This window comes from Procambarus clarkii, chromosome 72 (genome assembly GCF_040958095.1).
Source record: "Procambarus clarkii isolate CNS0578487 chromosome 72, FALCON_Pclarkii_2.0, whole genome shotgun sequence".
NCBI lineage: Eukaryota > Metazoa > Arthropoda > Malacostraca > Decapoda > Cambaridae > Procambarus > Procambarus clarkii.
Window position 1 is genome coordinate 4,920,033 of NC_091221.1, and position 27,982 is coordinate 4,948,014.

The window sequence follows — 27,982 nt, forward strand, 5'->3', positions numbered from 1 at the left end:
GTGTCAGAGCTCTGACCAAGAAATTAAATGAGCAACAATGAATTTGTGGAGGTAAACTCCATATACAGCTTCAAAAAAGAAATGCCAGTCCAGTTAAGTTTGGGAAGCTGCAGTACACCAATTCAGTAAAATATTTCCTGGAAATAGCGCTGAGGATCTCCGAAACAGCGTTGTGGATCTCCGAAACAGCGCTGAGGATCTCCGAAACAGCGCTGTGGATCTCCGAAACAGCGCTGTGGATCGCTGAAACGCGCTGTAGATCTCCGAAACAGTGCTGAGAATCTCCGAAACAGCGCTGTGGATCGCTGAAACGCTCTGTGGATCTCTGAAACGCGCTGCGGATCGCCGAAACGCGCTGCGGATCGCTGAAACAGCGCTGTGGATCGCTGGAAACAGCGCTGTGGATCGCTGAAACAGCGCTATGGATCGCTGAAACAGCGCTATGGATCGCTGAAACAGCGCTGTGGATCGCTGAAACAGCGTTGTGGATCGCTGAAACAGCGCTGTGGATCGCTGGAAACAGCGCTGTGGATCGCTGAAACAGCACTGCGGATTGATTTGGAGTTGTACCACCAGTAACAAAATCATAGCATGAGCAATAGTAATGAAGGAGTGCAAGGAGCACACAGCGCTGTAATCATACTCAGCAGTGGATGTTTGACACTGATGTTTGCAATTATCTGTACACCTTATATTTAACTACTGAACAATGATATCCAGTAAGAAAGCACTGCTGGTTCTATAACGTGGTGAATCTTTTCATAATGACGAACTCGGTCTCAAACTATGTATGAGAAGGTAACATTACACACACACTAGTCCCAGCGTTGCTAGGGTGAAGAAAGGAACATATTGACAACAAACTTCATTCATCACTGTGAAGGAAGTTTAATCTTGAAGTTTGATCTCCATCTTCACAACAAACTTCCTCCATTATTGTAGGCATCTTCACTCCGCGGTTGTTCAACGTCCTCCCAGCGAGCATAAGAAATATTGCCGGAACAACCGTGGACATCTTCAAGAGGAAACTGGACTGTTTTCTTCAAGGAGTGGCGGACCAACCAGGCTGTGGTGGGTATGTGGGCCTGCGGGCCGCTCCAAGCAACAGCCTGGTGGACCAAGCTCTCACAAGTCAAGCCTGGCCTCGGGCCGGGCTTGGGGAGTAGAACAACTCCCAGAACCCCATCAACCAGGTATATGTGGGCCTGCGGGCCGCTCCAAGCAACAGCCTGGTGGACCAAACTCTCACAAGTCAAGCCTGGCCTCGGGCCGGGCTTGGGGAGTAGAACAACTCCCAGAACCCCATCAACCAGGTATTAACTCCCAGAACCCCAGCAAGCAGGTATTAACTCCCAGAACCCCAGCAAGCAGGTATTAACTCCCAGAACCCCAGCAAGCAGGTATTAACTCCCAGAACCCCAGCAAGCAGATATTAACTCCCAGAACCCCAGCAAGCAGGTAGTAACTCCCAGAACCCCAGCAAGCAGGTAGTAACTCCCAGAACCCCAGCAAGCAGATATTAACTCCCAGAACCCCAGCAAGCAGGTAGTAACTCCCAGAACCCCAGCAAGCAGGTATTAACTCCCAGAACCCCAGCAAGCAGGTAGTAACTCCCAGAACCCCAGCAAGCAGATATTAACTCCCAGAACCCCAGCAAGCAGATATTAACTCCCAGAACCCCAGCAAACAGATATTAACTCCCAGAACCCCAGCAAGCAGATATTAACTCCCAGAACCCCAGCAAGCAGATATTAACTCCCAGAACCCCAGCAAGCAGATATTAACTCCCAGAACCCCAGCAAGCAGATATTAACTCCCAGAACCCCAGCAAGCAGATATTAACTCCCAGAACCCCAGCAAGCAGATATTAACTCCCAGAACCCCAGCAAGCAGATATTAACTCCCAGAACCCCAGCAAGCAGATATTAACTCCCAGAACCCCAGCAAGCAGATATTAACTCCCAGAACCCCAGCAAGCAGATATTAACTCCCAGAACCCCAGCAAGCAGGTAGTAACTCCCAGAACCCCAGCAAGCAGATATTAACTCCCAGAACCCCAGCAAGCAGATATTAACTCCCAGAACCCCAGCAAGCAGATATTAACTCCCAGAACCCCAGCAAGCAGATATTAACTCCCAGAACCCCAGCAAGCAGATATTAACTCCCAGAACCCCAGCAAGCAGGTAGTAACTCCCAGAACCCCAGCAAGCAGATATTAACTCCCAGAACCCCAGCAAGCAGATATTAACTCCCAGAACCCCAGCAAGCAGGTATTAACTCCCAGAACCCCAGCAAGCAGATATTAACTCCCAGAACCCCAGCAAGCAGATATTAACTCCCAGAACCCCAGCAAGCAGATATTAACTCCCAGAACCCCAGCAACCAGGTATTAACTCCCAGAACCCCAGCAAGCAGGTATTAACTCCCAGAACCCCAGCAAGCAGATATTAACTCCCAGAACCCCAGCAAGCAGATATTAACTCCCAGAACCCCAGCAACCAGGTATTAACTCCCAGAACCCCAGCAAGCAGATATTAACTCCCAGAACCCCAGCAAGCAGATATTAACTCCCAGAACCCCAGCAAGCAGGTATTAACTCCCAGAACCCCAGCAAGCAGGTATTAACTCCCAGAACCCCAGCAAGCAGATATTAACTCCCAGAACCCCAGCAAACAGATATTAACTCCCAGAACCCCAGCAAGCAGATATTAACTCCCAGAACCCCAGCAAGCAGATATTAACTCCCTGAACCCCAGCAACCAGGTATTAACTCCCAGAACCCCAGCAAGCAGATATTAACTCCCAGAACCCCAGCAAGCAGATATTAACTCCCAGAACCCCAGCAAGCAGGTATTAACTCCCAGAACCCCAGCAAGCAGGTATTAACTCCCAGAACCCCAGCAAGCAGGTAGTAACTCCCAGAACCCCAGCAAGCAGGTAGTAACTCCCAGAACCCCAGCAAGCAGATATTAACTCCCAGAACCCCAGCAAGCAGATATTAACTCCCAGAACCCCAGCAACCAGGTATTAACTCCCAGAACCCCAGCAAGCAGATATTAACTCCCAGAACCCCAGCAAGCAGATATTAACTCCCAGAACCCCAGCAAACAGATATTAACTCCCAGAACCCCAGCAAGCAGATATTAACTCCCATAACCCCAGCAAGCAGGTATTAACTCCCAGAACCCCAGCAAGCAGGTATTAACTCCCAGAACCCCAGCAAGCAGGTATTAACTCCCAGAACCCCAGCAACCAGGTAGTAACTCCCAGAACCCCAGCAAGCAGATATTAACTCCCAGAACCCCAGCAAGCAGATATTAACTCCCAGAACCCCAGCAAGCAGATATTAACTCCCAGAACCCCAGCAAGCAGGTATTAACTCCCAGAACCCCAGCAAGCAGGTATTAACTCCCAGAACCCCAGCAAGCAGGTATTAACTCCCAGAACCCCAGCAAGCAGGTATTAACTCCCAGAACCCCAGCAAGCAGATATTAACTCCCAGAACCCCAGCAAGCAGATATTAACTCCCAGAACCCCAGCAAGCAGGTATTAACTCCCAGAACCCCAGCAAGCAGATATTAACTCCCAGAACCCCAGCAAGCAGATATTAACTCCCAGAACCCCAGCAAGCAGGTATTAACTCCCAGAACCCCAGCAAGCAGGTATTAACTCCCAGAACCCCAGCAAGCAGATATTAACTCCCAGAACCCCAGCAACCAGGTAAACACACAGCTTCATCAGTGTAACGATCTGCATAAAACTCAAAACTCTAAAGTACTTGGGAGCCGCTGGCCGAGCGGACAGCACGCTGGACACGTGATCCTGTGGTCCCGGGTTCGATTCCGGGCGCCAGCGAGAAAGGATGTGCACAGTTTCTTTCACCCTATGCCCCTGTTACCTAGCAGTAAATAGGTACCTGGGAGTTAGTCAGCTGTCACGGGCTGCTTCCTGGGGTGTGTGTGTGGTGTGGAGAAAAAAAAATAGTAGTAGTAGAAACAGTTGATTGACATCCATTGTCAATTGATTGATATCCAACTACTATACCCAATGGGTTCATAACTTTAACCACCTACACTATACACTATCACCGTAAACAACCTTTCTGTGCCACTGTCTTGGTCACTGTGGCCATCTTCACCACTGTCTTGGTCACTGTGGCCATCTTCACCACTGTCTTGGTCACTGTGGCCATCTTCACTACTGTCTTGGTCACTGTGGCCATCTTCACTACTGTCTTGGTCACTGTGGCCATCTTCACTACTGTCTTGGTCACTGTGGCCATCTTCACTACTGTCTTGGTCACTGTGGCCATCTTCACTACTGTCTTGGTCACTGTGGCCATCTTCACCACTGTCTTGGTCACTGTGGCCATCTTCACCACTGTCTTGGTCACTGTGGCCATCTTCACCACTGTCTTGGTCACTGTGGCCATCTTCACCACTGTCTTGGTCACTGTGGCCATCTTCACCACTGTCTTGGTCACTGTGGCCATCTTCACCACTGTCTTGGTCACTGTGGCCATCTTCACCACTGTCTTGGTCACTGTGGCCATCTTCACCACTGTCTTGGTCACTGTGGCCATCTTCACTACTGTCTTGGTCACTGTGGCCATCTTCACTACTGTCTTGGTCACTGTGGCCATCTTCACTACTGTCTTGGTCACTGTGGCCATCTTCACTACTGTCTTGGTCACTGTGGCCATCTTCACCACTGTCTTGGTCACTGTGGCCATCTTCACCACTGCCTTGGTCACTGTGGCCATCTTCACCACTGTCTTGGTCACTGTGGCCATCTTCACCACTGTCTTGGTCACTGTGGCCATCTTCACCACTGTCTTGGTCACTGTGGCCATCTTCACTACTGTCTTGGTCACTGTGGCCATCTTCACCACTGTATGGTAGCCAGCGGCAGGTCGTCAGTGGTAACCAGCGGCAGGTCGTCAGTGGTAGCCAGCGGCAGGTCATCAGTGGTAGCCAGCGGCAGGTCGTCAGTGGTAGCCAGCGGCAGGTCATCAGTGGTAGCCAGCGGTAGGTCATCAGTGGTAGCCAGCGGCAGGTCGTCAGTGGTAACCAGCGGCAGGTTATCAGTGGTAGCCAGCGGCAGGTCATCAGTGGTAGCCAGCGGCAGGTCATCAGTGGTAGCCAGCGGCAGGTTATCAGTGGTAGCCAGCGGCAGGTCATCAGTGGTAGCCAGCGGCAGGTCATCAGTGGTAGCCAGCGGCAGGTCATCAGTGGTAGCCAGCGGCAGGTTATCAGTGGTAGCCAGCGGCAGGTCATCAGTGGTAGCCAGCGGCAGGTCATCAGTGGTAGCCAGCGGCAGGTCATCAGTGGTAGCCAGCGGCAGGTCATCAGTGGTAGCCAGCGGCAGGTCATCAGTGGTAGCCAGCGGCAGGTCATCAGTGGTAGCCAGCGGCAGGTCATCAGTGGTAGCCAGCGGCAGGTCGTCAGTGGTAGCCAGCGGCAGGTCGTTGGTCGATGATCGCAGAGGTCTTCATGGTGTCGTGTGTGAAAGTGACACACAGGGTGGTATAGGTGGTGTATATGTCGTACCTAGTAGCCAGAACGCACTTCTCAGCCTACTATGCAAGGCCCGATTTGCCTAATAAGCCAAGTTTTCATGAATTAATTGTTTTTCGACTACCTAACCTAACCTAACCTAACTTTTTCGGCTACCTAACCTAACCTAACCTATAAAGATAGGTTAGGTTAGGTTAGGTAGGGTTGGTTAGGTTCGATCTACGTTAATTTTAACTCCAATAAAAAAAATTGACCTCATGCATAATGAAATAGGTTGCTTTATCATTTCATAAGAAAAAAATTAGAGAAAATATATTAATTCAGGAAAACTTGGCTTATTAGGCAAATCGGGCCTTGCATAGTAGGGTGAAAAGTGCGTTCTGGCTACTAGGTACAACATATATATATATATATATATATATATATATATATATATATATATATATATATATATATATATATATATGTTCTGTAAGGTAACTAGGTACTGTTACAGATCAAACTCCGCCAATGTTTCTTATAACGCAGCTCACGAATTACTGCAAAGTTGACCGCACGTCAATATGGTTTCTCTTAGATATAAGGGATCGTCAATTCACTCGACGTCCTCTAACAGTGGTCAGTCCCAACCACCTCTTACCAGAGCCAGACCTCTCAGTCCGAGGAAGCTTTCCAGTATATAATGGAAGTGACTGGCGAAAGTGGCGTACTGTCCCGTTTTCTGTTTTGGGTCCTCTGGTCGGTTAGGAGAGGACACTTTACATTGACCTCTCATTGATTATGATACTCTCATAATTGACTCCAACTTGGAACTGCATATAAGCAGCACGAGACATATTATACACTGTAACTTCAACAAAACCTTGCAGTTCTGAGACAAAGTGAATGCTATACTGGCCATTCCACTCTTAATCATCTCCTGGAAGACGATCCACATTTTTTTTTTTTTTTTTTGAGATATATACAAGAGTTGTTACATGGTTGTAGAGCCACTAGTACGCGTAGCGTTTCGGGCAGGTCCCTGGAATACGATCCCCGCCGCGAAGAATCCTTGTTACAACCAAGTACACATTTTACTGTTGAGTTAAACAGAGGCTACAGTTAAGGATTTGCGCCCAGTAAATCCTCCCCGGCCAGGATACGAACCCATGACAGCGCTCACGGAACGCCAGGCGAGTGTCTTACCACTACACCACGGAGACTGTATAGCCAATCATCCAATATAATCAACAGATTCCTACATGTTACTGCTGTTTGACATAAACTCTGTTATATTCAGACTTAGCGGTCCCCCGTGGCGAACTGGGAAGACGCTCACTTGCCATTTCGCGAGCGCTTTGTCCTGGGATCAAATCCTGTCTGGGGAGGATTTACTGGATGTAAATCCTTAACTGTAGCCTCTGTTAAACCCAACAGTAAAATAGGTACCTGGTTGTTAAACGATTTGGCGGGTCGTATTTCAGGGACCAGAGAATTAAGGACCTGCCCGAAACGCTACGCGTACTAGTGGCTGTACAAGAATGTAACAACTCTTGTATATACAACTAAATATATATGTATCCCTGGGAGTATGCATTACCTGCCGATGTTGACCCGAGCTAAATAATAATTATATATAATTGGCTCGACACATTAATTAACTTTCACTGTGTCAGGGCCTCATAGGGTTACGGTGATGTTAGCGGCGACAAAATTTGAAGACACTTTTGGCTAATTTATGTTAACAAATGATGTAACTAACTTGTCATTGTTGTAACTAGCTAACCTAACCGAATGTTTTTGGTTCAGTTCTTGAACTTATTACATTCCTCTATATCCTTTTTCCACAACCACCCACAGGATGGGTATGGGGCTCGTTATAAATGCAGTCTATGTTCTTCTCTATGTAGTATATACAGTAAACATGTCGACCATCGCACACATTGACGCACTGGACAATTAGAAAGAATTTGGTACTCTTAAATCTGGACAAACCGGAAAATGTTTTGTATTTGGTAATAAACCCTAACCCTTCTAGCCCTAATACACGGTATCTGAAGCCTAACATAGTACATACATCTTGTGCGTGAGTTACTAGAACTACGAATATATAAATTAGTTGTTTAGCTTTATTTTTTCCCAGTCTTATCAAGTGAATAGTAACAAATTGTACTAATTGTTCATTACGGCAATATATGTAACAATTATTATGTAAACAGGAAGATGGTTGAATAAATAATCTGATGCTTTTAGGAAATGAGAGAGGTTGGGGAGATAGTGAAATCTGGTGTGAATCTCCCTAGAGTTTCGTATGATTTTAAAATCATTCTCAATTTTTACCATTCCAGTACGTCAACAGTTTCTTTGATCACTGACACTGGCTGTGTTTTGCCTTGGGTTGTAGCGCACATACTCGCTGACTCCTCGCTTATGAAGACAGTGTTGTCACAACAGCTGACTGAATGGTTTTCCTCTACACAACTCTTGTCACAGAAATTCACTGTAACACAGTCACTCGACGACATCGTACCTTGTAGCCTACTGTGCACGTGTGGAGAATATTAGCCATTAATAATAGTCACTTAAGATGACTTCTTCAAGAGCACTTTAAACCACAATGTAACACGATCTTAGTAATAATTAGTTCCTAATTACTTATGCCTAAAATGTATATAAAATTTTTATAATCCCCCTTAAACTGTGCGTGAGTGACCAAGTGGCGCCATATTTTGAAAATTAACGATTTTCAACGAAGAAAAAACCGAATTTGTTGTTTTGCATACTGGCCGGCGCCCAGCGGTGCCTGAGGCAGTGGTGATCCGCTACCTTGCTACACCCGCCCTGACCACCCCTCAAAGTCACCACTATGACCTCCCAGCCCTGGGGCCAGATTCACGAAAGCACTTACGCAAGCACTTACGAACCTGTACATCTTTTCTCAATCTTTGCCGGCTTTGTTTACAATTATTAAACAGTTAATGAGCTCCGAAGCACCAGGAGGCTGTTTATAACAATAACAACAGTTGACTGGCAAGTTTTCATGAAACTTGGTAAAACTGGGAAGTTTGTAAACTGTTTAATAAATGTAACCAAAGCCGTCAAAGATTGAGGAAAGATGTACACGTTCGTAAGAGCTTGCGAAAGTGCTTTCGTGAATCTGGATCCTAGTCTTAATATATCAACGTCTCCAGCAAGGTCTTTAGGCTGCTGGTAACGGTTTCATTACTTCCAAGTTTAGAGAAGGGAGGAATTATCAGGGGAAAGCGCCAAGCCATTACAACTATATAGCACTGCCAAGGGATTCGGATTTGGGATGGGACGTGGGGAAGGAATGGGGCCCAACCACTTGGACGGTCGGGGATTGAACGTCGCTTTACCGTCCAGTCCAAGGGGACGGGTACATATTTATTGTTAGGTGAAGTAAGGCATTAGGTGAGAGGAAACGTGCCCAACCATTTCTGTCCCGACCGGGAATCGAACCCGGGATTCTCTATTGTGAATCGAGACAAAGCCACCTGTTCTGCAAGTACACTTAGCACTGAATCTGGAATGTTTTGGTAATAGGAACATTTCAACTTATGACTGTCCTAGTCACTGTCTTGGTCACTGTCGTGGTCACTGTCTCATTAACTGTTTAATAATTGTAAACAAAGCCGCCAAAGATTGAGAAAAGATGTACAGGTTCGTAAGTGCGTGCGTAACTGCTTCGTGAATCTGGCCCCTGGTTACTTCCAATTGGTGGACATTGGGAGACGGCCATATGGGGGTGTCAGGGTCGGCTCCCCAAGCCTCCATTGAACGGGATTCAACCCATTAATTAATCATAGTAAATAAATAAAATTAATCAAGCAGTAAATAGGTACCTGGGAGTTAGTCAGCTGTCACGGGCTGCTTCCTGGGGGTGGAAGCCTGGTCGAGGACCGGGCCGCGGGGACACTAAAGCACCGAAATCATCTCAAGATAAGATGGTCCATTCATGAAGTCAGTGAAGAAATGTTCAGGGCCGAGTCCATAGAGTTTTGCATTCTAGGGGGGCTCTCAACATGCATATGACGCACCTTCTGGGGTCGACCTCAACTAGTACTCGACTAATTGCACTAATCTAGTTGTGCTTGCGGGGTTTGACTTTCGGCTCTTTGGTCCTACCTCTGAATTATGAACTAGTGTACAGATAAATAATTTATGCAAATTGTACACAGAGCAAGGATTTCAGAATGTCCTTTGAATTACCCTACATAACGAGGTAGACAAGACAGCAAGGAATATAATACGCTGAGAGGAGTATCCCGCTTCTCTGTGCATATATACCTTGTGTTTACTTTGGTAGGCTTAGACTCGGTTACAAGTATCTCTGGGAATTCTCATTATCTGCTGATGTAGACCTGAGCAAATGTAAACTGTGTCAACAAAATTATTCGCACACCCTTCGTCATTATGTGATGGAGTGCGAAAAGATACGTGAATTTAGAGACAATTCTATAACCAATGTTCCAACGATGTGTAAATATTTCATTCAAAATGATCTGCTACCAGAAATTTTAGCCAAATATCCCCAGTTTGCTAACTGTAGGTAGTAACTGAGTGACTGTAACCTATCCACCGCTGCCCACAGGATGGGGGGCGGCGTGCAGGACAAACAAATTTTGACACTAGCTCTCCACATATGTCCGTTGCTTAATTTAGAACCTGTACTTGAGGTCGATCTCGAACCCATTGTTGATGTGAGGACTTATATTGAATTTTGTAACTAGCTCATCAAGATTGTAACTTGCTTAGCTAAATGAATTGTGGGGTTCAGTCCCTGAGCCCATTATGTGCCTCTGTAACCCTTTCCACTACCGCCCACAAGATGGGTATGGGGTGCATAATAAATGAACTAAACTAAAAGGACTAAAGTATACTTGCTGGTTCGTCAGGAAGCACTTGTGTGACCTTAACCTTCCCTCGGTTGATAGGCCTTACGCTCAACACCAACCCAAAAACAAAACAACTAAGTCTGTTTGTAAATTTCATAAAATTGAACTAGACCTAGGATCTCCATCACTAGCATTGAGCACTAGTATTAAGAGTAATGTGTTTAGAACTAAATACTTTGTATGGACAAAACCCTACGTCAAATATAACGCGGCATTATACTCTCCAGAATTAATATGGTATAACCTGTGATTTTACCCGAGGGCCGCCATCACTAATAGCCTCAAACGAAACAAAAAGCCGGCGACTTCTTGAATCACTTGTGACACAAAAGATTATTGATGTGTGTATTTGTGTGAGTGATTAAATATGTATGTGTATGTATATAAGTATACGTATGTATATGTACATGTATGCATGAGTATGTGTAAATGTATATATAACATTAATAATTTTGTAACTAGCATCAAAAGATTGTTATTTGCTTAGCTAAACTAGAGGGTTCAGTTCCTGAACCGATTATGTGCCTCTGTAATCCTTTACACCACCGCCCACGGGATGGGTATGGGGTGCATAATAAAGAAAGAAAATGAAATGCATGTCATTGATTCCCATATTATTCAGGATATTTTTCCAGTGGAATTTTGAATTGGAGTAGTCTCGGTAATTACGACTTAAGCGGTTAGGCGATTCTATGGGTTTATTAACCTTCGGGCAAAGAAGGCATCTCCTATTGTCTGTACTACATTGTGGCTTGTTGAGCTTGAAGCTGTTGAACCTTGTCTGTTACAGTGGACCTCTTAAAGTGGTCTCGATTATATCTTCCAATTTGTTCAGTACTTTCAATGTCTCGACGAATCAGCCGTTGTAACATGTTTGGTTTGCCGTGTTGTTAGTTGAAATTGAAATTGAAATAAGTTTATTGAGGTAAAATACACACAAAGGGATGAGGTAGCTCAAGCTATTCTCACCCCGTTCAGTACATCGTGTTAATACATACATAGATACACATCACATGCAATAAACGTATTACCGAACATTCTGAGAGATAAACTTCCTCCTTTTAGTCATGAAAGCCTCAACTGTTCTTCGTATGAGGCTTGACTTATTTCTGAGGTGATTTTTTTTGTTAGTCTGCACTGAAATTGTAAAATTTCTCTAAGCTTGGATATTAGTCCAGATTGGGGGCCCATCAGAGATTTGTAACGCTGAATAACCACTGTATTTTCCTTGGTCAAATGATTGTTCGAATATTCCTAAGGTTTTGTTAAGCAACTTTAAAATATTATTGGTGGATCACTTTTTTTAATTAACAAGCTTAGGTATACACATCGATGTGCTGCTATCCTATTCTATATGAAAGATTACAGTGTAGATAATAAACTAGCTATAAGTTCATCTAATATTCCCACCTCACAGGATGGTTAGTCATACATGGATGGAATCAGGGGGGAAAAAATACCTTAGTACAAAAAACAAACTCTGACTAAACAACAACTTTACGATTTTCACAAGAGCTAAGCACTGAATCAAGGAAATTTTATATTATAACTACTAGTACCAGTTCCTACAAGACTTCTCTCAAAGAATGTATTTTCTTTAAAAAAAAAAGCTTAGGTATACACAGTAATGTGCTGCCACCCTATTATGAATGAAAGACTACACAGTGTAGATAAAAAAACCCAGCTAGAAGCTCAACCATCATCGCCACCTCACACGACGGCCAGTCATACATGGAATCAGGGGAGAGCATGAAATCTGAGACTGATCTATCAACCCCCACTGGCAAAATCTGTGTACAGCACAAGAAAATCTTCCAATATTCCTGGGTTAATGAAGTAATTACAGACCTCAAAGTACCCTATATCATTTGGTCTGAAGCCACTGATAACAGGGCAAACAGAGATATAATGTTAGAAAGTATGTCCTAGCTCTTGTTCACATAGTTTACAATTTGAACGTTCACCATTGGGAGATTCGTTACCTGCAGCCACCTCCCATAGATATCGATGGTGATCACATAGCGCCTGTATGTCCTTATCTTTATCAATCTGATACAGAGCTGTGACGTGTTGTTGATATGTTTATTACTTATTGTAGTGTGTATTGTATATATATTACATGCAAGGCCTTGCATTTTTCAATAATGGAAAGCATTTACCAGTCTTCTGACCCTTGTAAACTTTGTGAAAAAGAGCTATATAGGACACACTCCTCTGCACTATGTAAGTGGCTGCCCACTTATCTATGATTTTAGACCAAATGACATGAGATACCTGGAGCTTTTCAATTATTTTATTACTCAAAAGATACTGGAAGAGCTCCTTATAGTCTACTCAAAGCTTCGGTGTTACGTACAGTGCATGCTAGTTGAGAAAGCTGCCAGATACGCCTATATGCCAGGCGTATTCTGGCCACTATAACATCACATTGCCTGTTAGGTAATAGACTAGACTCTCCTCCCAGGTGTAAACCGTCCCTGGAGATGGAGGTATGAGGTGAACCTACATTAGCTGCTCTAGATTTGTACTCTAACTCTAGCCAATTGTGTGCATACAAAGCTTATTAATACAAAATTAAACATGAATTAAGCGATGTTAAATTATAGGGGCAAACACGTTAAAAGTTTCTTACATTTTCCTTTTATATTTCCTACACGGCAATTCATTTTCATATATACATACATGCACAGTACCTCTATATATTAATGTTTTTTTCATAAATTTATAAATTCAGCATTCGTTCGCTTCTGCAAGTTCTGCCCAAAGCAAAAAAATATATAAGAATTACAGCAGTACTTGCATTACCTTTAGCATCATGGCTTCTGTCTCTAATATGTTTTAAGTATATATTTTAAATCAAATGTTTTAAAAAGAGCTTTCGAAAATGAAAGTAACGGCTGTATTGATTTTCGTAATATTTGGAGAGCCCGCTAGAGGTGGCAGGGAAGACTGGCCAATGAGGAACTCTCTTCTCCTGACAAAGGTCCTAACTAACAAAGATTTACCCTTTTCCCAATTAAAAACCCTCATTTTGACCCAATATCGGGGTACTATAGTGTTGACAACGCACGACAATTTGATTTGGGTAATCAAATATCTGCAATTTGAAGTCAAATTTGACGTTTGCGAAGAATTGAAGGGAAGAGTGTGAGAGAGGCAGCCTCGGGAGCGGACCAATCAGGAGGCAGGCGCGGCGGCGGCATCAGTCGGGAGAGGAGCGCAGTCAACGACTACTGCAGCGGGAAATACAATGTTCTCTTATATTTCGTGATATTAATGTAAGTAAACACCTTTATACGGAAACATTAATCGTGACGTGTAGTCCATCTTGCCGGAGATGTGTCTGGCGGGTTTAGAGGTGGAGTGGTGTGTTGATTGGAGGTTTAATGGGGGAAATAATAGCATGACGCGCACCTTGGAGAGGCCAAGTGACGCCATCTTGGAGCGGTTGAAGCTTTCTGGTAGGAATTAGCAAGGGGGCAGGCTGTCAGGCGAGGCATTACTTCACCTGTGTTACTCTAGTTGAGCCGTCGAGGGGTAACGAGAGGGATAGGTGTGTCGAGGAGGAATGTTGGTGGTGGGGATGTAGGAGGGAGGAATGTATGTGAAGCTGGTGTAGGGCTCCAAGGGGGCAGCTTCACTCACCGCCTCACGCCTCACTCTGGACCTCCACCACTACTCACACCTCACTCTGGGTCTCCACTACTCACACCTCCACCTCATACCTCCCTAACCTCACCACTAATATGACGACGACCTGGACTGAACCTCATTAAGTTTCGGGGCCTCTGAGACGGAAGTTTCACACAAAGGTTTTAAGTCGCCTTTTGCTCTTGTGAGGGTGTATAGAATCTTCAAGATTAGTGAGCTGATGCTTGCTGTACTTTACGAACCATTGTGGCTCATAATTCGGCTGACAAACTTTTTGTTACCAAATTAACTTTGCGCTTCCCTTGTAATAATTGCTATGGAAGCTGAGGTAATTGTGACGAGCAGAGGAGCAGTTTGTATTAATTAGAATCAGAAAGAAAAAATTTTGCATTCTTTTTTTTTACAGTAATTCATGACTATAGCAGGATTGGGAGAGCCAAGACAATAACATTAAAATTTTTATGTAAACTTTTATTTAGACATTAATAAGATTTATTTAAACACTTTCTCCATGATGATCTGAGTGCAGGAAAGATTTTAGCTTCTCTCAGTGAGTTACTTATATCAATAGTCTTTATATTACAAGTGGTTTAGGAAGTGGCCCACAAGTCTACACTTTTATTACAGTCAGCAAACTTTGGATACCTACAGTCAGATTACTGGAGTAGTGGAGGGTTGTAAATGTTGTGCCAATTTTTAATAAGAGGCATACATTATTGTACTTTATTTTTAACTAGCAACCAGGTAGCCTATTGCCTATTGCAGAAAATTGTTCAAATCTATAATTTACAAAGTCATTCATTTACATGTTGAAAAAATGATAAATTGTTAACAATATCTATTTGCTACATTAGCCTTCATATTAAATTTGCTACATATTAAATTTGCTGCATAGCCTTCCTGGTTTGATGCCTTCTTTTGATAATTACTTACTCTTCACAATATCAATTTGCTAAGGCCTGCTTGTGTTATAACAAATTTGCTTTTGTTCTTTTCCAGCATATTTCCTGGCATTGATAGTGAAAAGGATTACTAACATTATTTCATTGACGTGAGAAAAGCTCTGATACTGATTCTGTGTCTCACGATAGACTTGCTACAGTGATAAAGGTGGAGGTTGTTTTAAGTAGGATTAGGGTATAGTTACTTCAAAGGAAATGAAGAGCTAACATAAATGGTTTTAAGTCTGAGTTGGAAACCATTGAAAGTTGAGTGGCCCCAGGCCTGTCTAAGGACCTATTGTGCACAATATGAATGATTTAGATGAGATTCAAGAGCAATGAGAAAATTTACAGATAATACTAAAATTAGGCATGAAAAAAATCAGATAACTCAAAATTTATACATATATAATGTACTTACATGCACAAGTGTGTGCGTGCACAGTACAATAGTTACATTTTGTTACTGTCAATATTTTCTTGCTCTTGAATATATTATATGAGCTGTCAAGAGGAAGTACTTCTTTGTTTTTCTCCATACCTACCAGTTAATTATCTTTCAGATGTTGAAAGCTTAAATACTTAATTTGGTTTTTCCTTTATTTCTAGGTGTGGCAAAATGGCAGAGGAGCTTCTCTCCTTAAAGTGGAATAACCACCAGGCCCACTTTGTGGACATCCTCACATTCCTGCGGGAACAGGTAATCTGCCGTAATGGTATTTAAAAGTAATGTTGCTTGATTTTATTGGCTTGAAAAACATAGTGTAGTTTACAATGGTGAATTATATGTGCACTTGTCTCATGCTAGCAAAGTTTTCAAATTAATAATGCTTGCTAGTGGATCAAAGATTTATTAATATATATATATATATATATATATATATATATATATATATATATATATATATATATATATATATATATATATATATATATATTATATATATATATATAATATAATATATATATATATTATATATATATATATATATATATATATATATATATATATATATATATATATTATATATATATATATATATATATATATTATATATATATATATATATATTTATATTTATTTATTACATTACTGTACAAGGATATACAGAACATACTGAAATTAATTTTTGTTGTACAGTAAATCCAAATTTTCATGTATTTGCACTGTTAGGTTGCATGGAAATAGCTGAATTTTAAAATTATACAGTATTTTGATTTCTTTTTGTTATGAATGAAAGTGATGCTACTTATGTTGTCCCATCCTTACTGCTGACAAAACACTTTTTTTATATAGCTGAAATTGTAACCTAAATGTAACAAATTTTGAACAAGATTAACTTTTTCAACTTCTTACCACATTTAAATAAAACTTACACTGAAAGTATTTTGATCCTAAGCTCAATTTCTGGCCAGGGAAGATGTTTGGGCACATTTCCTTATAGATGATGCCGCTAACTGTTATTAGATACCTGATAATTATTAAACTTGCAGGTTGTATCTGGGGGCAATGTCTTGTCATTGGCTAAAAAAAATCTTAATAAGCCTAATAGGTGTCCTGTAACTAACAACACAGAAACATTAACACACAGGGGCCGGTGGCTGAGTGGACAGCACACTGGACACGTGATCCTGTGGTCCGGGGTTCGATTCCCGGCGCCAGCGAGAAAGAGTGGGCAGAGTTTCTTTCACGCTGATGCCCCTGTTACCTAGCAGTAAATAGGTACCTGGGAGTTAGTCAGCTGTCACGGGCTGCTTCCTGGGGGAGTGTGTGTGTGTAGGTGGGGGGAAAAAAATTAGTAACAGTTGATTGACAGTTAAGAGGCAGGCCGAAAGAGCAGAGCTCAACCCCCGCAAGCACAACTAGGTAAATACACAAGTGTTTTGGCTATTAGCGAGTTCTTAGAAATACCATTTTTGTGATTGCCGACAGTCTCTCTAAATTGATGGGATTTCTATAAGAACAAGATATTGCACATTTTTATCTCTAATAGTCTCATTTGCTCTCTAATACTATTTTCACATTCGGGGCAGTTTCCCCTCTATTGAAAGCCTTAATGCTATTCAGAATTAAGATATTTATCTCATTAATTCAACCAACCTCGAGTTCCATCTAGAATCTTTACCAGTACAGTTTTATACTTTAATATGTCTTGGTCTCATGAAGTTGGAGTTTTATATCCATCACATTGCCTACTACAGTACATACTTTAGTATAGTTCTTATAGTTTAAACTATGGTGGTATTCCTAAGTTATAAAGCTGTGTGATCTATTGTACTGTGTGTGGCAAGTTTTGTCATCCTATGTCTTCCATAACATCTTTGAATGTCATTAAATCATTTAGAGCATTACGAGGGGTGGACCTCTGCTCCATCACTTGATATTGATCAAGTACTGTACTGAATTCATAAGTGGTGCTTCCTGTTACAGGTAGCAGATAGGAGTTAGTATTTTTGGATTGGTGTTTGGGAAACGGAGCATTGTTCCATCTTAGACACAGAATTAATTTGGGGATATTAACCATTCATGTACTCAATTCCCTTACTTGCACATTTTGTAATTTGGGACATTATAATGCCAAAGTGGTAGTATTTAATGTAATTGTGGGGATACACTGGTATATTGAGGTACTGTAGATGCACCATGCCAAACTTACTTTGTGATATTGTAATAGTGATATTGTGATATTGAAGAGAATGTAATTCTCTTTTTGAAATAACCAATAAGTCTTGTATTTTAAATTTTATCTACAAGTAGATTTCTTTTGTATGTACTGTAATATACTCTACCTTGTAGAAAGATGAAGATAATTTTCTAGTTTGAAAGCCATTCAGGCATTTGGCAATAAAAAGAAAAACTTTGTGAATATGAAATTGTGTAAACGTAATTATTTTCATGTTGTGTAAACAATTATTTTCATATTTATAAATAAAGTAAGAAATTTATACATTGTAACTTCTTAACCAAAACTTTGTCATGCATGTAATTTCAATTATTTCACCTCACAAAAATTAATTGAAGTAGTCTATAATTTATATTTAAGTTAAAGACACACTATGCAACTTATAACATAACCCTTGTAAAGGCATTGAGATGGACAAACTCTCCACCCAGGTATATGTCATGTATATTACTTTTTTTGTTAGCTCAGCTTTCATATATCTCCGAGATATTTTTTGCTTTTTCAAATACATCGACTTGTACCAAAGTAGAGGACTAGGTCGACATGTGCCTGGATTTAATTTTGACCTAGTAAAGCTAGAATAATGCAACTGCATTCAACATACTGATGTTATTTTTGTAGGGCTTGCATGCTTTTGCAATGTGACCTGCTGATATAATTTAACCAAGCCATCTATGTACGCATAATGCTTGTGTGATCGTTAATTATTTGTAAAGGAATCGATAGTGTTAAGTGTTGTCTTAAGAAGCACTTGAATATTGTTACTCTTTTTGGCTATGGATGGATGTGTATGACACTTATTACATTGTACAGATAATGGAATATCATTAGCTAGTCCATTGCACACAATTGGAATATTCAACTTGATGAGGTTGGCAGCACTTCCACTCAGCCAGTTTCTATATAGACTGTTCACTGTGTGCACTGTTCACTGTGTGCACTGTTCACTGTGTGCACTGTTCACTGTGTGCACTGTTCACTGTGTGCACTGTTCACTGTGTGCACTGTTCACTGTGTGCACTGTTCACTGTGGGAGCCGGTCGGCCGAGCAGACATCACGCTGGACTTGTGATCCTGTGGTCCCGGGTTCGATCCCGGGCGCCGGCGAGAAACAATGGGCAGAGTTTCTTTCACCCTATGCCCCTGTTACCTAGCAGTAAAATAGGCACCTGGGTGTTAGTCAGCTGTCACGGGCTGCTTCCTGGGGATGGAGGCCTGGTCGAGGACCAGGCCGCGGGGACACTAAAGCCCTGAAATCATCTCAAGATAACCTCAAGATGCATTGGCATCACTTGCTGACCTGCCAACAGCACCAGACAGTTTGTCCATATTCAATGCTGATGATAAATTTCTCATGATCTTGGTACAGAAGGTGGGGGAGTTTGTTTCACTGTCATGTTGATTCTTGTGCATCTGAGATCACAAAGAATTAATCCCATGGCTTCATATTTAATTGTTTATAATGTTTTTAACTTAATGCTGAAGTAATTTATTATAGTCAACATTTACTGTAGCCTATTCTGGTAAATAAAGACCATGTATGAAAAATACTTTTCTGAGCTGTTTTCTAAGGCAAGATCTTACACTTCATTAGTCTAACACAGAGCAAGTCTATATTCTGCACCAATGCAGTGGTAAACTTTTAAACTATTCTTGTCAGGTTATATTTTAGTGGTATTTTAGTGCTTGGAAATTATTTTGGAAATCATTGGAGATTGCTTATTGCAACCAGAAAGTGGTTTTCTGCAAAACTACAATCTTTCCAAAGTGCTACCTGACATCACATGATCAATCAAGTAGCAAGGATGCTACTGGACAGCTCATATGATGCCAAATTTTCATCAAACTGCCACCATATGATTGTAAAGAGGAGGGAGGGATAAAAAGCAACTAAGTGTATTTACTAAGCTTCTGTTATTAAGCAACTAAGCTTCTGCCAGACCTCCGGTTCTCTTCTGAACCAGAACTGAATGAATTGGACAATTAAATATTTTTTATAGTGTATATGTGAAGTACAAAGCCGATCGGCCGAGCGGACAGCACGCTGGACTTGTGATCCTGTGGTCCTGGGTTCGATCCCAGGCGCCGGTGAGAAACAATGGGCAGAGTTTCTTTCACCCTATGCCCCTGTTACCTAGCAGTAAAATAGGTACCGGGTGTTAGTCAGCTGTCACGGGCTGCTTCCTGGGGGTGGAGGCCTGGTGGAGGACTGGGCCGCGGGGACACTAAAAAGCCCCGAAATCATCTCAAGATAACCTCAAGATAACAAATGGCTATAACCCAGAACAGTTGTAAGGATCTGCTAATGTAATGAGAAGGGTAGGAGGAGAATCACTACTACTGAAAGCATGAACTTTCCTGGTGCATAAACCATAAGGGTAACTGGTCAGTTAGTTCAGAGACAAAAAGGCATTTACTAATGTAGCACAAATCCACTGCACAAATGAAATACTAAAGTTCCCAAGGATAACATAAGCCTGCTTATGTAATCAAATTTGCAGGTCAATCTAGGAAGACTGAGGGGAGCTTGGGGTATGAGATGACATTGTGATATCGATGTTGCCACATTTTGACAGTTGGTGGTAGTTATGTAATGGGTTCTGTTAGTTACAAAAGGTGTTTCTTGGCAGTATTTGTGATAAAAAAGCAATGACATGATGTATATAGTTGTTTAAAATGGACCAAGTTAGCATTAGTCTAACTTGGACTAATGCTATAGTCCAAGTTAAACTATAGCATTAGTCTAACTTGGCAGTTAGACTAATGCTATAAAATGTCAAGTTGAGCTTAGGTAATTCACTAATACAGTAATAGTTACCAGATATCCACCAGACAAAATGTTGATATTGTGAAAAATGATTGTGAAAAATTCTGGGAATCATGATCAGTAAGGAAGTAAAGCCAAAAACTCGCTGGTTCCTAAATTGGGGGCCATGGTTCCCCCTTGGGGCTCATTTTGCATCATATGGGGGCCATAAGTTGAGGCAGTGTATAGGTTATAATATCAGAGAGAGGGCCTTTACTTAATGTAGGGGGCCATTAATAAGGGCACTACAGTATATGAAAAGGGATAATGACTAAAGAATTTGGGAATCACTGGTATAAAAGTATAAATTATTTCTTGAAGTGTTAGTAACAAGGCATTTAAGTAATATTCTTCAGCTTTATCCTGCCCTTGTTAGGCATTTAGATTATGTAGTTCAGTTATGGTCTTTTAACCCTTAGACTGCGCATATTACCGCACACATTGGGGGCCCTGGTAGCGAAAAATATTTGAATTATGTAAAAATAACTTTAAAATGTTAAACAAATCTCCAACTTTTTGGCTTCAGTGTTGTGTAACTTTCATCAAAATATTTTCAGACATTGATTTTAGATGAATTTTTGAAAAAATAAGAACATTTTGTTGATAAGGAGAACAGCTCCTAATAACTGGAACTGAAGGATTATGCAGTAATAAAAAGATGCAAGCACCTGCCCGATGTTCAAAGAAGAACAATAGTACTGTAGTAAGAAGTGTCCACAAAGTGGATATACAGTTGGTGCCTTTTATATCATTGCCGAGTAATACATAATAACACAAATAATAGTGAATAACTATGTTAATATGATCTATTTTGTTACATATCATATAAATACATTGTCCAATGTTAATATATGTTACTTGCATCAATGTCCCAAAAATATTTTTTTTAGGGGAATTTTTTTTTTTAAGATTTTAGTTTTTTCTTCATTATTATCTGATTTTGTTGTAACTTTTACATGCTGGAGAATGTATGTGTTTCCGTAACTATGTGAAGATAGAATGAAATTAGTCAACAAATAAATCGGTCACAACTCACAAAACTTGGAACTTTTAATATTTTTTGGGTTGATTTTTTTCTCTGATTTCAAACTATTTTCTTTGTCTCTTTAGGTTGTTTTGATGATTAGGGACCAGATTAGAGCTTTTTCACTTATATAAAGGATACCCTAAATATATCCCCTAAATCATTATAATTTTTATAATTATCTCTATATTGTGATTTTTTTGGGGATTATTTTTTCATTTCAACACATTGACCAACAACTTTCACATATTCGAGTATGAATGCCAAACAATGTTTATTAAAACATATAATTAAATTAACGAAATAAAACTATCTTTATTCATTGTTGATAACTTCAACTTCAAATTATCTCTGAAACTAGAGTTTCAACTTTGAGTAGCTTCTAAAATTCCAGTTTTTGACCAATTCTCACTATTTTGACATTGTGTGCTTAGTTGTCTGTTCTACAACCCCTTCAAAATGTATATTTCAAACTTTATACAATTGGAGTTATAATTTTTTTTGGGTCTAAATTAGCAGCAAATTTTAAATGCCCTATTGACGATTTTTTTTTTCAGTAAACTATACTGAAAACCTATATTCTAATTTGATGAAAATGAAGATCATATGCTATTCTGAGAGAATAATAACATTAAGTGAACAATTGGTGATAGTTCATATTTTTTATTCTAAATTAAAAATCTGAAGTTTACAATATTCAATTTTAAAATTATTTTTGATTCTCCTGTTTTTCAAGTTACGGTGTGATCATTTAGACAAAGTTGGAGCATTTGCCTAGTTGATTATGCAAAAAAATTGGAAAGTGTTTGTGCAAGTTTTAAAAACTTAGGTTAAATTATTTTTTTATCAAATCATATATGTATGTATTGTGCGGTCTAAGGGTTAAAATGGACATAATTCGCTTGAATGTATTCAGAGAAGGATGGCAAAGTTGATCATAAGAAACACAATTTGAAAAGTTCCCTGCTTTGCCTCTGTAAAATGTTAACCTGTTAAGCTGGAGAAATTGTTGACCTGGAGAGCATATAAAGCTCTTTTGCTGCTAGAATCCATTCAGTAAAACATCTAAATTATTGCAAGAGAGAGAGACACCACACGAGACTAGAAGGCCTGGTAGGCTGTGCAAATTAGTCTCATTTAAAAGCAGAACTTACGAGCTAAGCACGCTGCGAGAAAACTTGATCAACAGCAAAGGCCCAAGACTTTTCAACATTCTCCGTCTACACATATGGGGCATAACTGGCCGATGTCTCGTAGTGTTGAAAAGAGCACTTGATAAATACCTTCAAAGGATTCCAGAGAAACCAGTATGTGACTCGTACGTCTGGCTGTGCGCAGCTGCATTTAACAGCCTGATTGACCAGACCATCAACCATGAGGCCTAGTCAGAGACTCGGCTTCGGGGACATTGATCATTGGAATCATTGAGAGGTATATGACAGGTAATACTGACAGTGTTAGATCGTAACCCAGATGTCTGTAGGATCTTGCCTTATGGAGCAATTGAGTGGGGGATAGCTTGGAAATATGAAAATTCAAAATGTTTATTTGATATTGTCAGTACTAAATGTTGAATGTTGAGGATGACAAGTAAGATTGTAGATACAGTAATATGAAAATTGTTTGCTATCATTGACATGTCTAATCATTATTTTTTTTGTTTTCAGGAAATTTTTGTGGATGCCACATTGGCCTGTGGTGGGAAGCTTTATGCAGCGCATAAATTTGTTCTCAGTACCTGTAGTGACTATTTCAAACAGATGTTTACAAAAAACCCGAGTAAACATCCAATAGTGTTTATGAAAGATGTGACATCGCGTGATCTCGAAGCACTTTTGGACTTCATGTATAATGGTGAAGTGAATGTTCCTCAGTCTAGTCTAGGATCTCTAATAAAAACAGCAGAAGGATTACAGATAAAAGGTTTAGCAGTGCCTGATGATCCACCTGCCCCGAAAAGAGAACGAGATAGAGAAAGAGATAAACGAGAAAGTAAAACACAGCTGGAACACTTTAGTCCCCCTGCCAAGAGACAAAGACCAAGAGAACGATCTCCTCCCCATTCATCTCCATCCCAACCACCTGTTTCACATCCATTATCTTTACACACCCCAACTACACCTTCAGTATCCAGATCTCGATCCCCATTACCCCCAGCCCCTTCTGTTGGTGCTTCTCAAGTTGGTATGCCCCCAGTGGAAGCAACTTTAGATGAAGACAGTAGAACAAGTATTCAAAGTGGTGTCAGTGGACTTAGTGAACAAAATTCAAGCACAACACCTAGTCTAAGTTCTAAACAAGGCAGCAGTCAACCTCAAACAAACACTGGAGAAACCACCTCTCATACAGACCAACTAACGCCCAGTCATACTGGAGAAGAACCCTCCCCTGGACCCTCAGGGCTCCATAAACCGCAGCAGTCAAAAGAAGAGCCTGAATTTGTGAGTTCCTGTAATTTTTCATCTGTAGTACAATAGTGGTTATAGTGCAATGATTCATGTTTTAAACTTGACCTTGGCATTGTGTATTGTATATATAGAACTGTAATGTTATTTATAATGTGCTTCTTCTTTACAGGAAATAAAACAAGAGGATGTGGTAGATCTAGGTGAAGATGATGAAGGGGATTGGGGTGTAGAAGGGGATGGGGGAGGGGGAGACTCCTCAATGGGGTCAGAAAATCCCCCAAATTTCCCTGAAGTTATGTTACCTCACACAGATGGCACCATGCCTCCCACTGGAGATCCAGCAATGGTGAGTGTTCCATTTAATGTATTTAATTTTTAAATGTGCTAACAGGAAGCAAATAGTAGTACCCACTGTTTCATGCTAGATATATCATTTTATTTTGAATATCTTGTAGACTTCGTGTGTGTGTGTATGCATGTGTTTGTGTATGGGTTTATGTATGTATGTGTGTGCATTTGGGTATGTGTATGTCATGGTGCATTTTGGTATATGTGTGCCTCTGGGTTTGTGTAGTGTATACACATGTGCTTCTAAGTTTGTGTATGTGTGTTAGTATTTCTGAATGCATATACAGTATATGTGTAACTACCTGAGTGTAGTTACAGGATGAGAGCTACGCTCATGGTGTCCCATTTCTCAGTACTCTTTGTCATAAAACACTTTGAAACTACTGATGGTTTTGGCCTCCACCACCTTCTCACTTGGCTTGTTCTAACATTGCAAAAGAAAACTTTCCTATATTATTTTGGCACCTTTGTTTCCTTAGCTTGAATCTGTGTCCTCTTGTTTGTGAAGTTGCCGATTTCAGAAATTCCTCTTTGTCAATTTGGTCGATTCCTGTTAGTGATGGTCTTATCACCTCTTTTTCTCCTATTTTCTAGTTTTGGCATGTTTAACACCTCTAGTGTCCTCGTAACTCTTGTTTTTCAGTTCCAGAAGCCATTTTGTTGCATGCTGTTGCACCTTTTCCAATTTATTTATGTGTTTCTTGAGATTTGGGCACCGTGCAACTGCTGCATATTCCAGTTTGGATCTCACAGGTCATGAACAGTTTCTTTAGTATTTCACCATTTATGAAATTAAAAGCAAGTCTGAAGTTGGAAAGCGACGCATACGCTTCTCTCACAACGTTCCTTGTGTTTGTATTCTACTGGCAACAGTTATCCAGAACCACCCCTAGGTCTTGTTCTTTATTAGTTCTGTAATTCTTTTCCACATAATTTGTAAGTTGAGTGTGCTCTATTTTCTCCGATTCCACATTACATAACATGGCATTTATTCACATTGAATTCCATTTGCCACTTGACGCTCCAAGCAGTTATTTTATCTAGGTCAATTTGAAGGGCATTATAATCATCTGCATCTCCTGTCTTCACCAGTATCTTAGCATCATCTGTAAACATGTGCATATAATTCTGTATTCTTGTAGTTAATGTAGATGATGAATACAGCATTACAGGTGCAAGAACTGAACCTTGTGGTACTCTGCTCGTAACACTCCTTCAGTCAGATACATTATCTTTGATTACTGCCCTCATCTGTCTGTCAGTTAGAAATTTTTTCAAGCATATACATTTAAATATATACATATACTGTAATATAACTAGTAAAATACTGAGTACAGTGAACTAAATACTAAAATACCAAGCACAGTAAATATGAAACTGGCACCTCCATGCCGGACCAACCAGGCTGTGGTGGGTATGTGGGCCTGCGGGCCGCCCCAAGCAACAGCCTGGTGGACCAAACTCTCACAAGTCAAGCCTGGCCTCAGGCCGGGCTTGGGGAGTAGAAGAACTCCCAGAACCCCATCAACCAGGTATATGTGGGCCTGCGGGCCGCCCCAAGCAACAGCCTGGTGGACCAAACTCTCACAAGTCAAGCCTGGCCTCGGGCCGGGCTTGGGGAGTAGAAGAGCTCTCAGAACCCCATCAACCAAGTATATGTGGGCCTGCGGGCCGCTCCAAGCAACAGCCTGGTGGACCAAACTCTCACACGTCAAGCCTGGCCTCGGGCCGGGCTTGGGGAGTAGAAGAACTCCCAGAACCCCATCAACCAGGTATCAACCAGGTATCAAGCAGGTGGTGACAGTGACCCAGGGATCACTTAGGGAGATAAGCCACCCCTGGTTGATACCTGGTTGATGGGGTTCTGGGAGTTCTACTTCCCAAGCCCGGCCCGAGGCCAGGCACGACTTATGAGAGTTTGGTCCATCAGGCTGTTGCTTGGAGCGGCCCGCAGGCCCACATACCCACCACAGCCCGGCTGATCTGGAACTTCTCTTAGAAAACAGTCCAGTTTTCTCTTGAAGATGTTCCCGGTTGTTCCGGTAATATTTCTTATACTCGCTGGGAGGACGTTGAACAACCGCGGACTCTGATGTTTATACAGTATTCTCTGATTGTGCCTATGGCACCTCTGCTCTTCACTGGTTCTATCCTACATTTTCTTCCATACCCCTAACCTCCAGGCGGCCATCACATCTACAGTACACCCAGGAACATGCAGCTAGGTATTGTGCGAGGTAAAGACAACAGACAAATTGGTTTTACATATTAAATTTTGTAATACACAATTGCAAGATTAAACAAGTACAAGTGCTTGGTATTCATGCAAAATATAGAACACTGGTAACTGTGGGATAGTCCCCGTCCAAGCGCACAGACAAACAAACAACAGCAAACAAGGCAAAATATCAGTAAACAAACTAATTTGTGGTCACTGCAACAAAACACTGAAGGCAAAAACAACGGGAATTCGATGTTATATATGTAAGAATAGATTTCACTGCTTGTACAGAAGTGAGCAACATCATGGACCTGAAAGCTGGCCCTTTACTCTGGATATGCAACAATGACTTGTCAACTTTGAATATACTGTACTGAAAAACCTTCTAGATACCATGACTCATGACCAAAAAATTTCATTCATTGAAAGCCTCCCAACCATCCAGAAAGAATGGGAAACAAATAATAATAATAATAATAATAATAATAATAATAGTAATAATAGACCAGGAGCCGAGGCTATATGCAGGGTGGAAACTGAATCAGAAATTCAGAAAGTTGTAAATTCTGATTCAGTATGCCCGGATACAGATGACAGTAGACTAGAAAGTGTAAAGGGCAGCACTAACAGCTAAATAGATGGGGACACTACAACAGTGCCTGATAATGAGTCAGACCAGGACAGACATCTGCAAATTTTATGTGAAGGGCATTTGCAGACATAGATGTTGAAATAGAAAGTACAGTACAATATATAGTAATAGTAAAAGTAATAGAATAGTAATAGAAACCTAGAAAGCAGTGGAAAGTAATAGAAAATACAATACTCTGATTGTAGTTACCATCATCCCAAAAATGTTTAAATAAACTTAGGAAAGGAAAGTGTCGATTTGGATCATCATGTAGGTTTTTCCGTCCTGACATGTGCCAAACCTCACTTGAGGACAGAAAATGCTATGTCCTCAGCTGCCCATGCTTTCATGTGAAAAGCACAGAATGCTACATAAAGAGTAGCAAGCAAGACAATGGATTTGGAGGAAACTCAAATTTTTTTTATACCAAGATGAAAGAAATTTCAAAAAGGGGAACAGAGAATGCATGGAATGGGATGAAAGACCCCACTTGCATACCAGAAACACAGATACAATTACACACCACAACAGAGCTACAACTACGACGGGCTACAGCCCTACAACAATCAGCTCTGGTCAGAACAAATTCGATATGTCCACCCACAATGGACCTGCCAGGAAAGTCTCCCAGTCAAACTACTCCAAATAGAGTAACCTAATTCATCTTTGCCAACATACACAGACTAAAAACAGGAGCTAAAAAGAAAGTAAAGTTCATAAATGGCCTCAGAGTCAAATGCTGTATTTAGAGCTTTCCCAGAAACCCATGCAGGGTAATTCTTGGACAGTGAGATCTGGATACCAGGATATAATCTATACAGATGTGATGGGGTAAATGTCACATGGAGGAGTGGATC

General features: G+C 41.0%; 2 protein-coding genes across 39 annotated transcripts in view; one reads left to right on the forward strand and one right to left on the reverse strand.

Moving 5' to 3' along the window:
* Positions 1-4,061: 4,061 nt before the first annotated feature.
* On the reverse strand, positions 4,062-11,283 carry LOC138356414 (clumping factor A-like). The gene is made up of 3 exons (XM_069312555.1): positions 11,156-11,283; positions 4,889-5,488; positions 4,062-4,842 (listed from the first exon to the last, which is right to left on the reverse strand). The coding sequence occupies exons 1-3, from the start codon at positions 11,281-11,283 to the stop codon at positions 4,062-4,064; spliced, it is 1,509 nt and encodes a 502-aa protein (XP_069168656.1).
* Positions 11,284-13,377: 2,094 nt separating this feature from the next.
* The window catches only part of LOC123773746 (protein tramtrack, beta isoform), a 208,807-nt gene continuing 194,202 nt past the window's right edge, over positions 13,378-27,982 (forward strand). For 6 of the 38 annotated variants that reach the window (XR_011224414.1, XM_045767669.2, XM_045767665.2 and 3 more), the window contains exons 1-4: positions 13,392-13,689; positions 15,613-15,703; positions 23,185-23,958; positions 24,095-24,271. Coding sequence is in view for 34 of the 38 variants with exons in the window: in XM_045767669.2 (XP_045623625.1) it covers positions 13,688-13,689; positions 15,613-15,703; positions 23,185-23,958; positions 24,095-24,271 (1,044 nt within the window). In the remaining 4 variants the exon portion in view is untranslated. Of the gene's footprint in view, positions 13,690-13,934; positions 14,224-14,279; positions 14,391-15,612; positions 15,704-23,184; positions 23,959-24,094; positions 24,272-27,982 lie in introns of those variants that run through there. The other 32 variants (XR_011224413.1, XM_045767672.2, XM_045767656.2 and 29 more) reach the window with 17 other exon arrangements.

Coding starts and splice junctions, on each gene's coding strand:
- LOC138356414 (XM_069312555.1), bottom strand. CDS start 11,283: ATGTTACAACGGCTGATTCGTCGAGACATTGAAAGTACTGAACAAATT. Junction 5,489..11,155: donor CAAGCTCAACAAGCCACAAT/GTAGTACAGACA, acceptor GACACCATGAAG/ACCTCTGCGATCATCGACCA. Junction 4,843..4,888: donor CCGCTGGCTACCATACAGTG/GTGAAGATGGCC, acceptor AGATGGCCACAG/TGACCAAGACAGTGGTGAAG.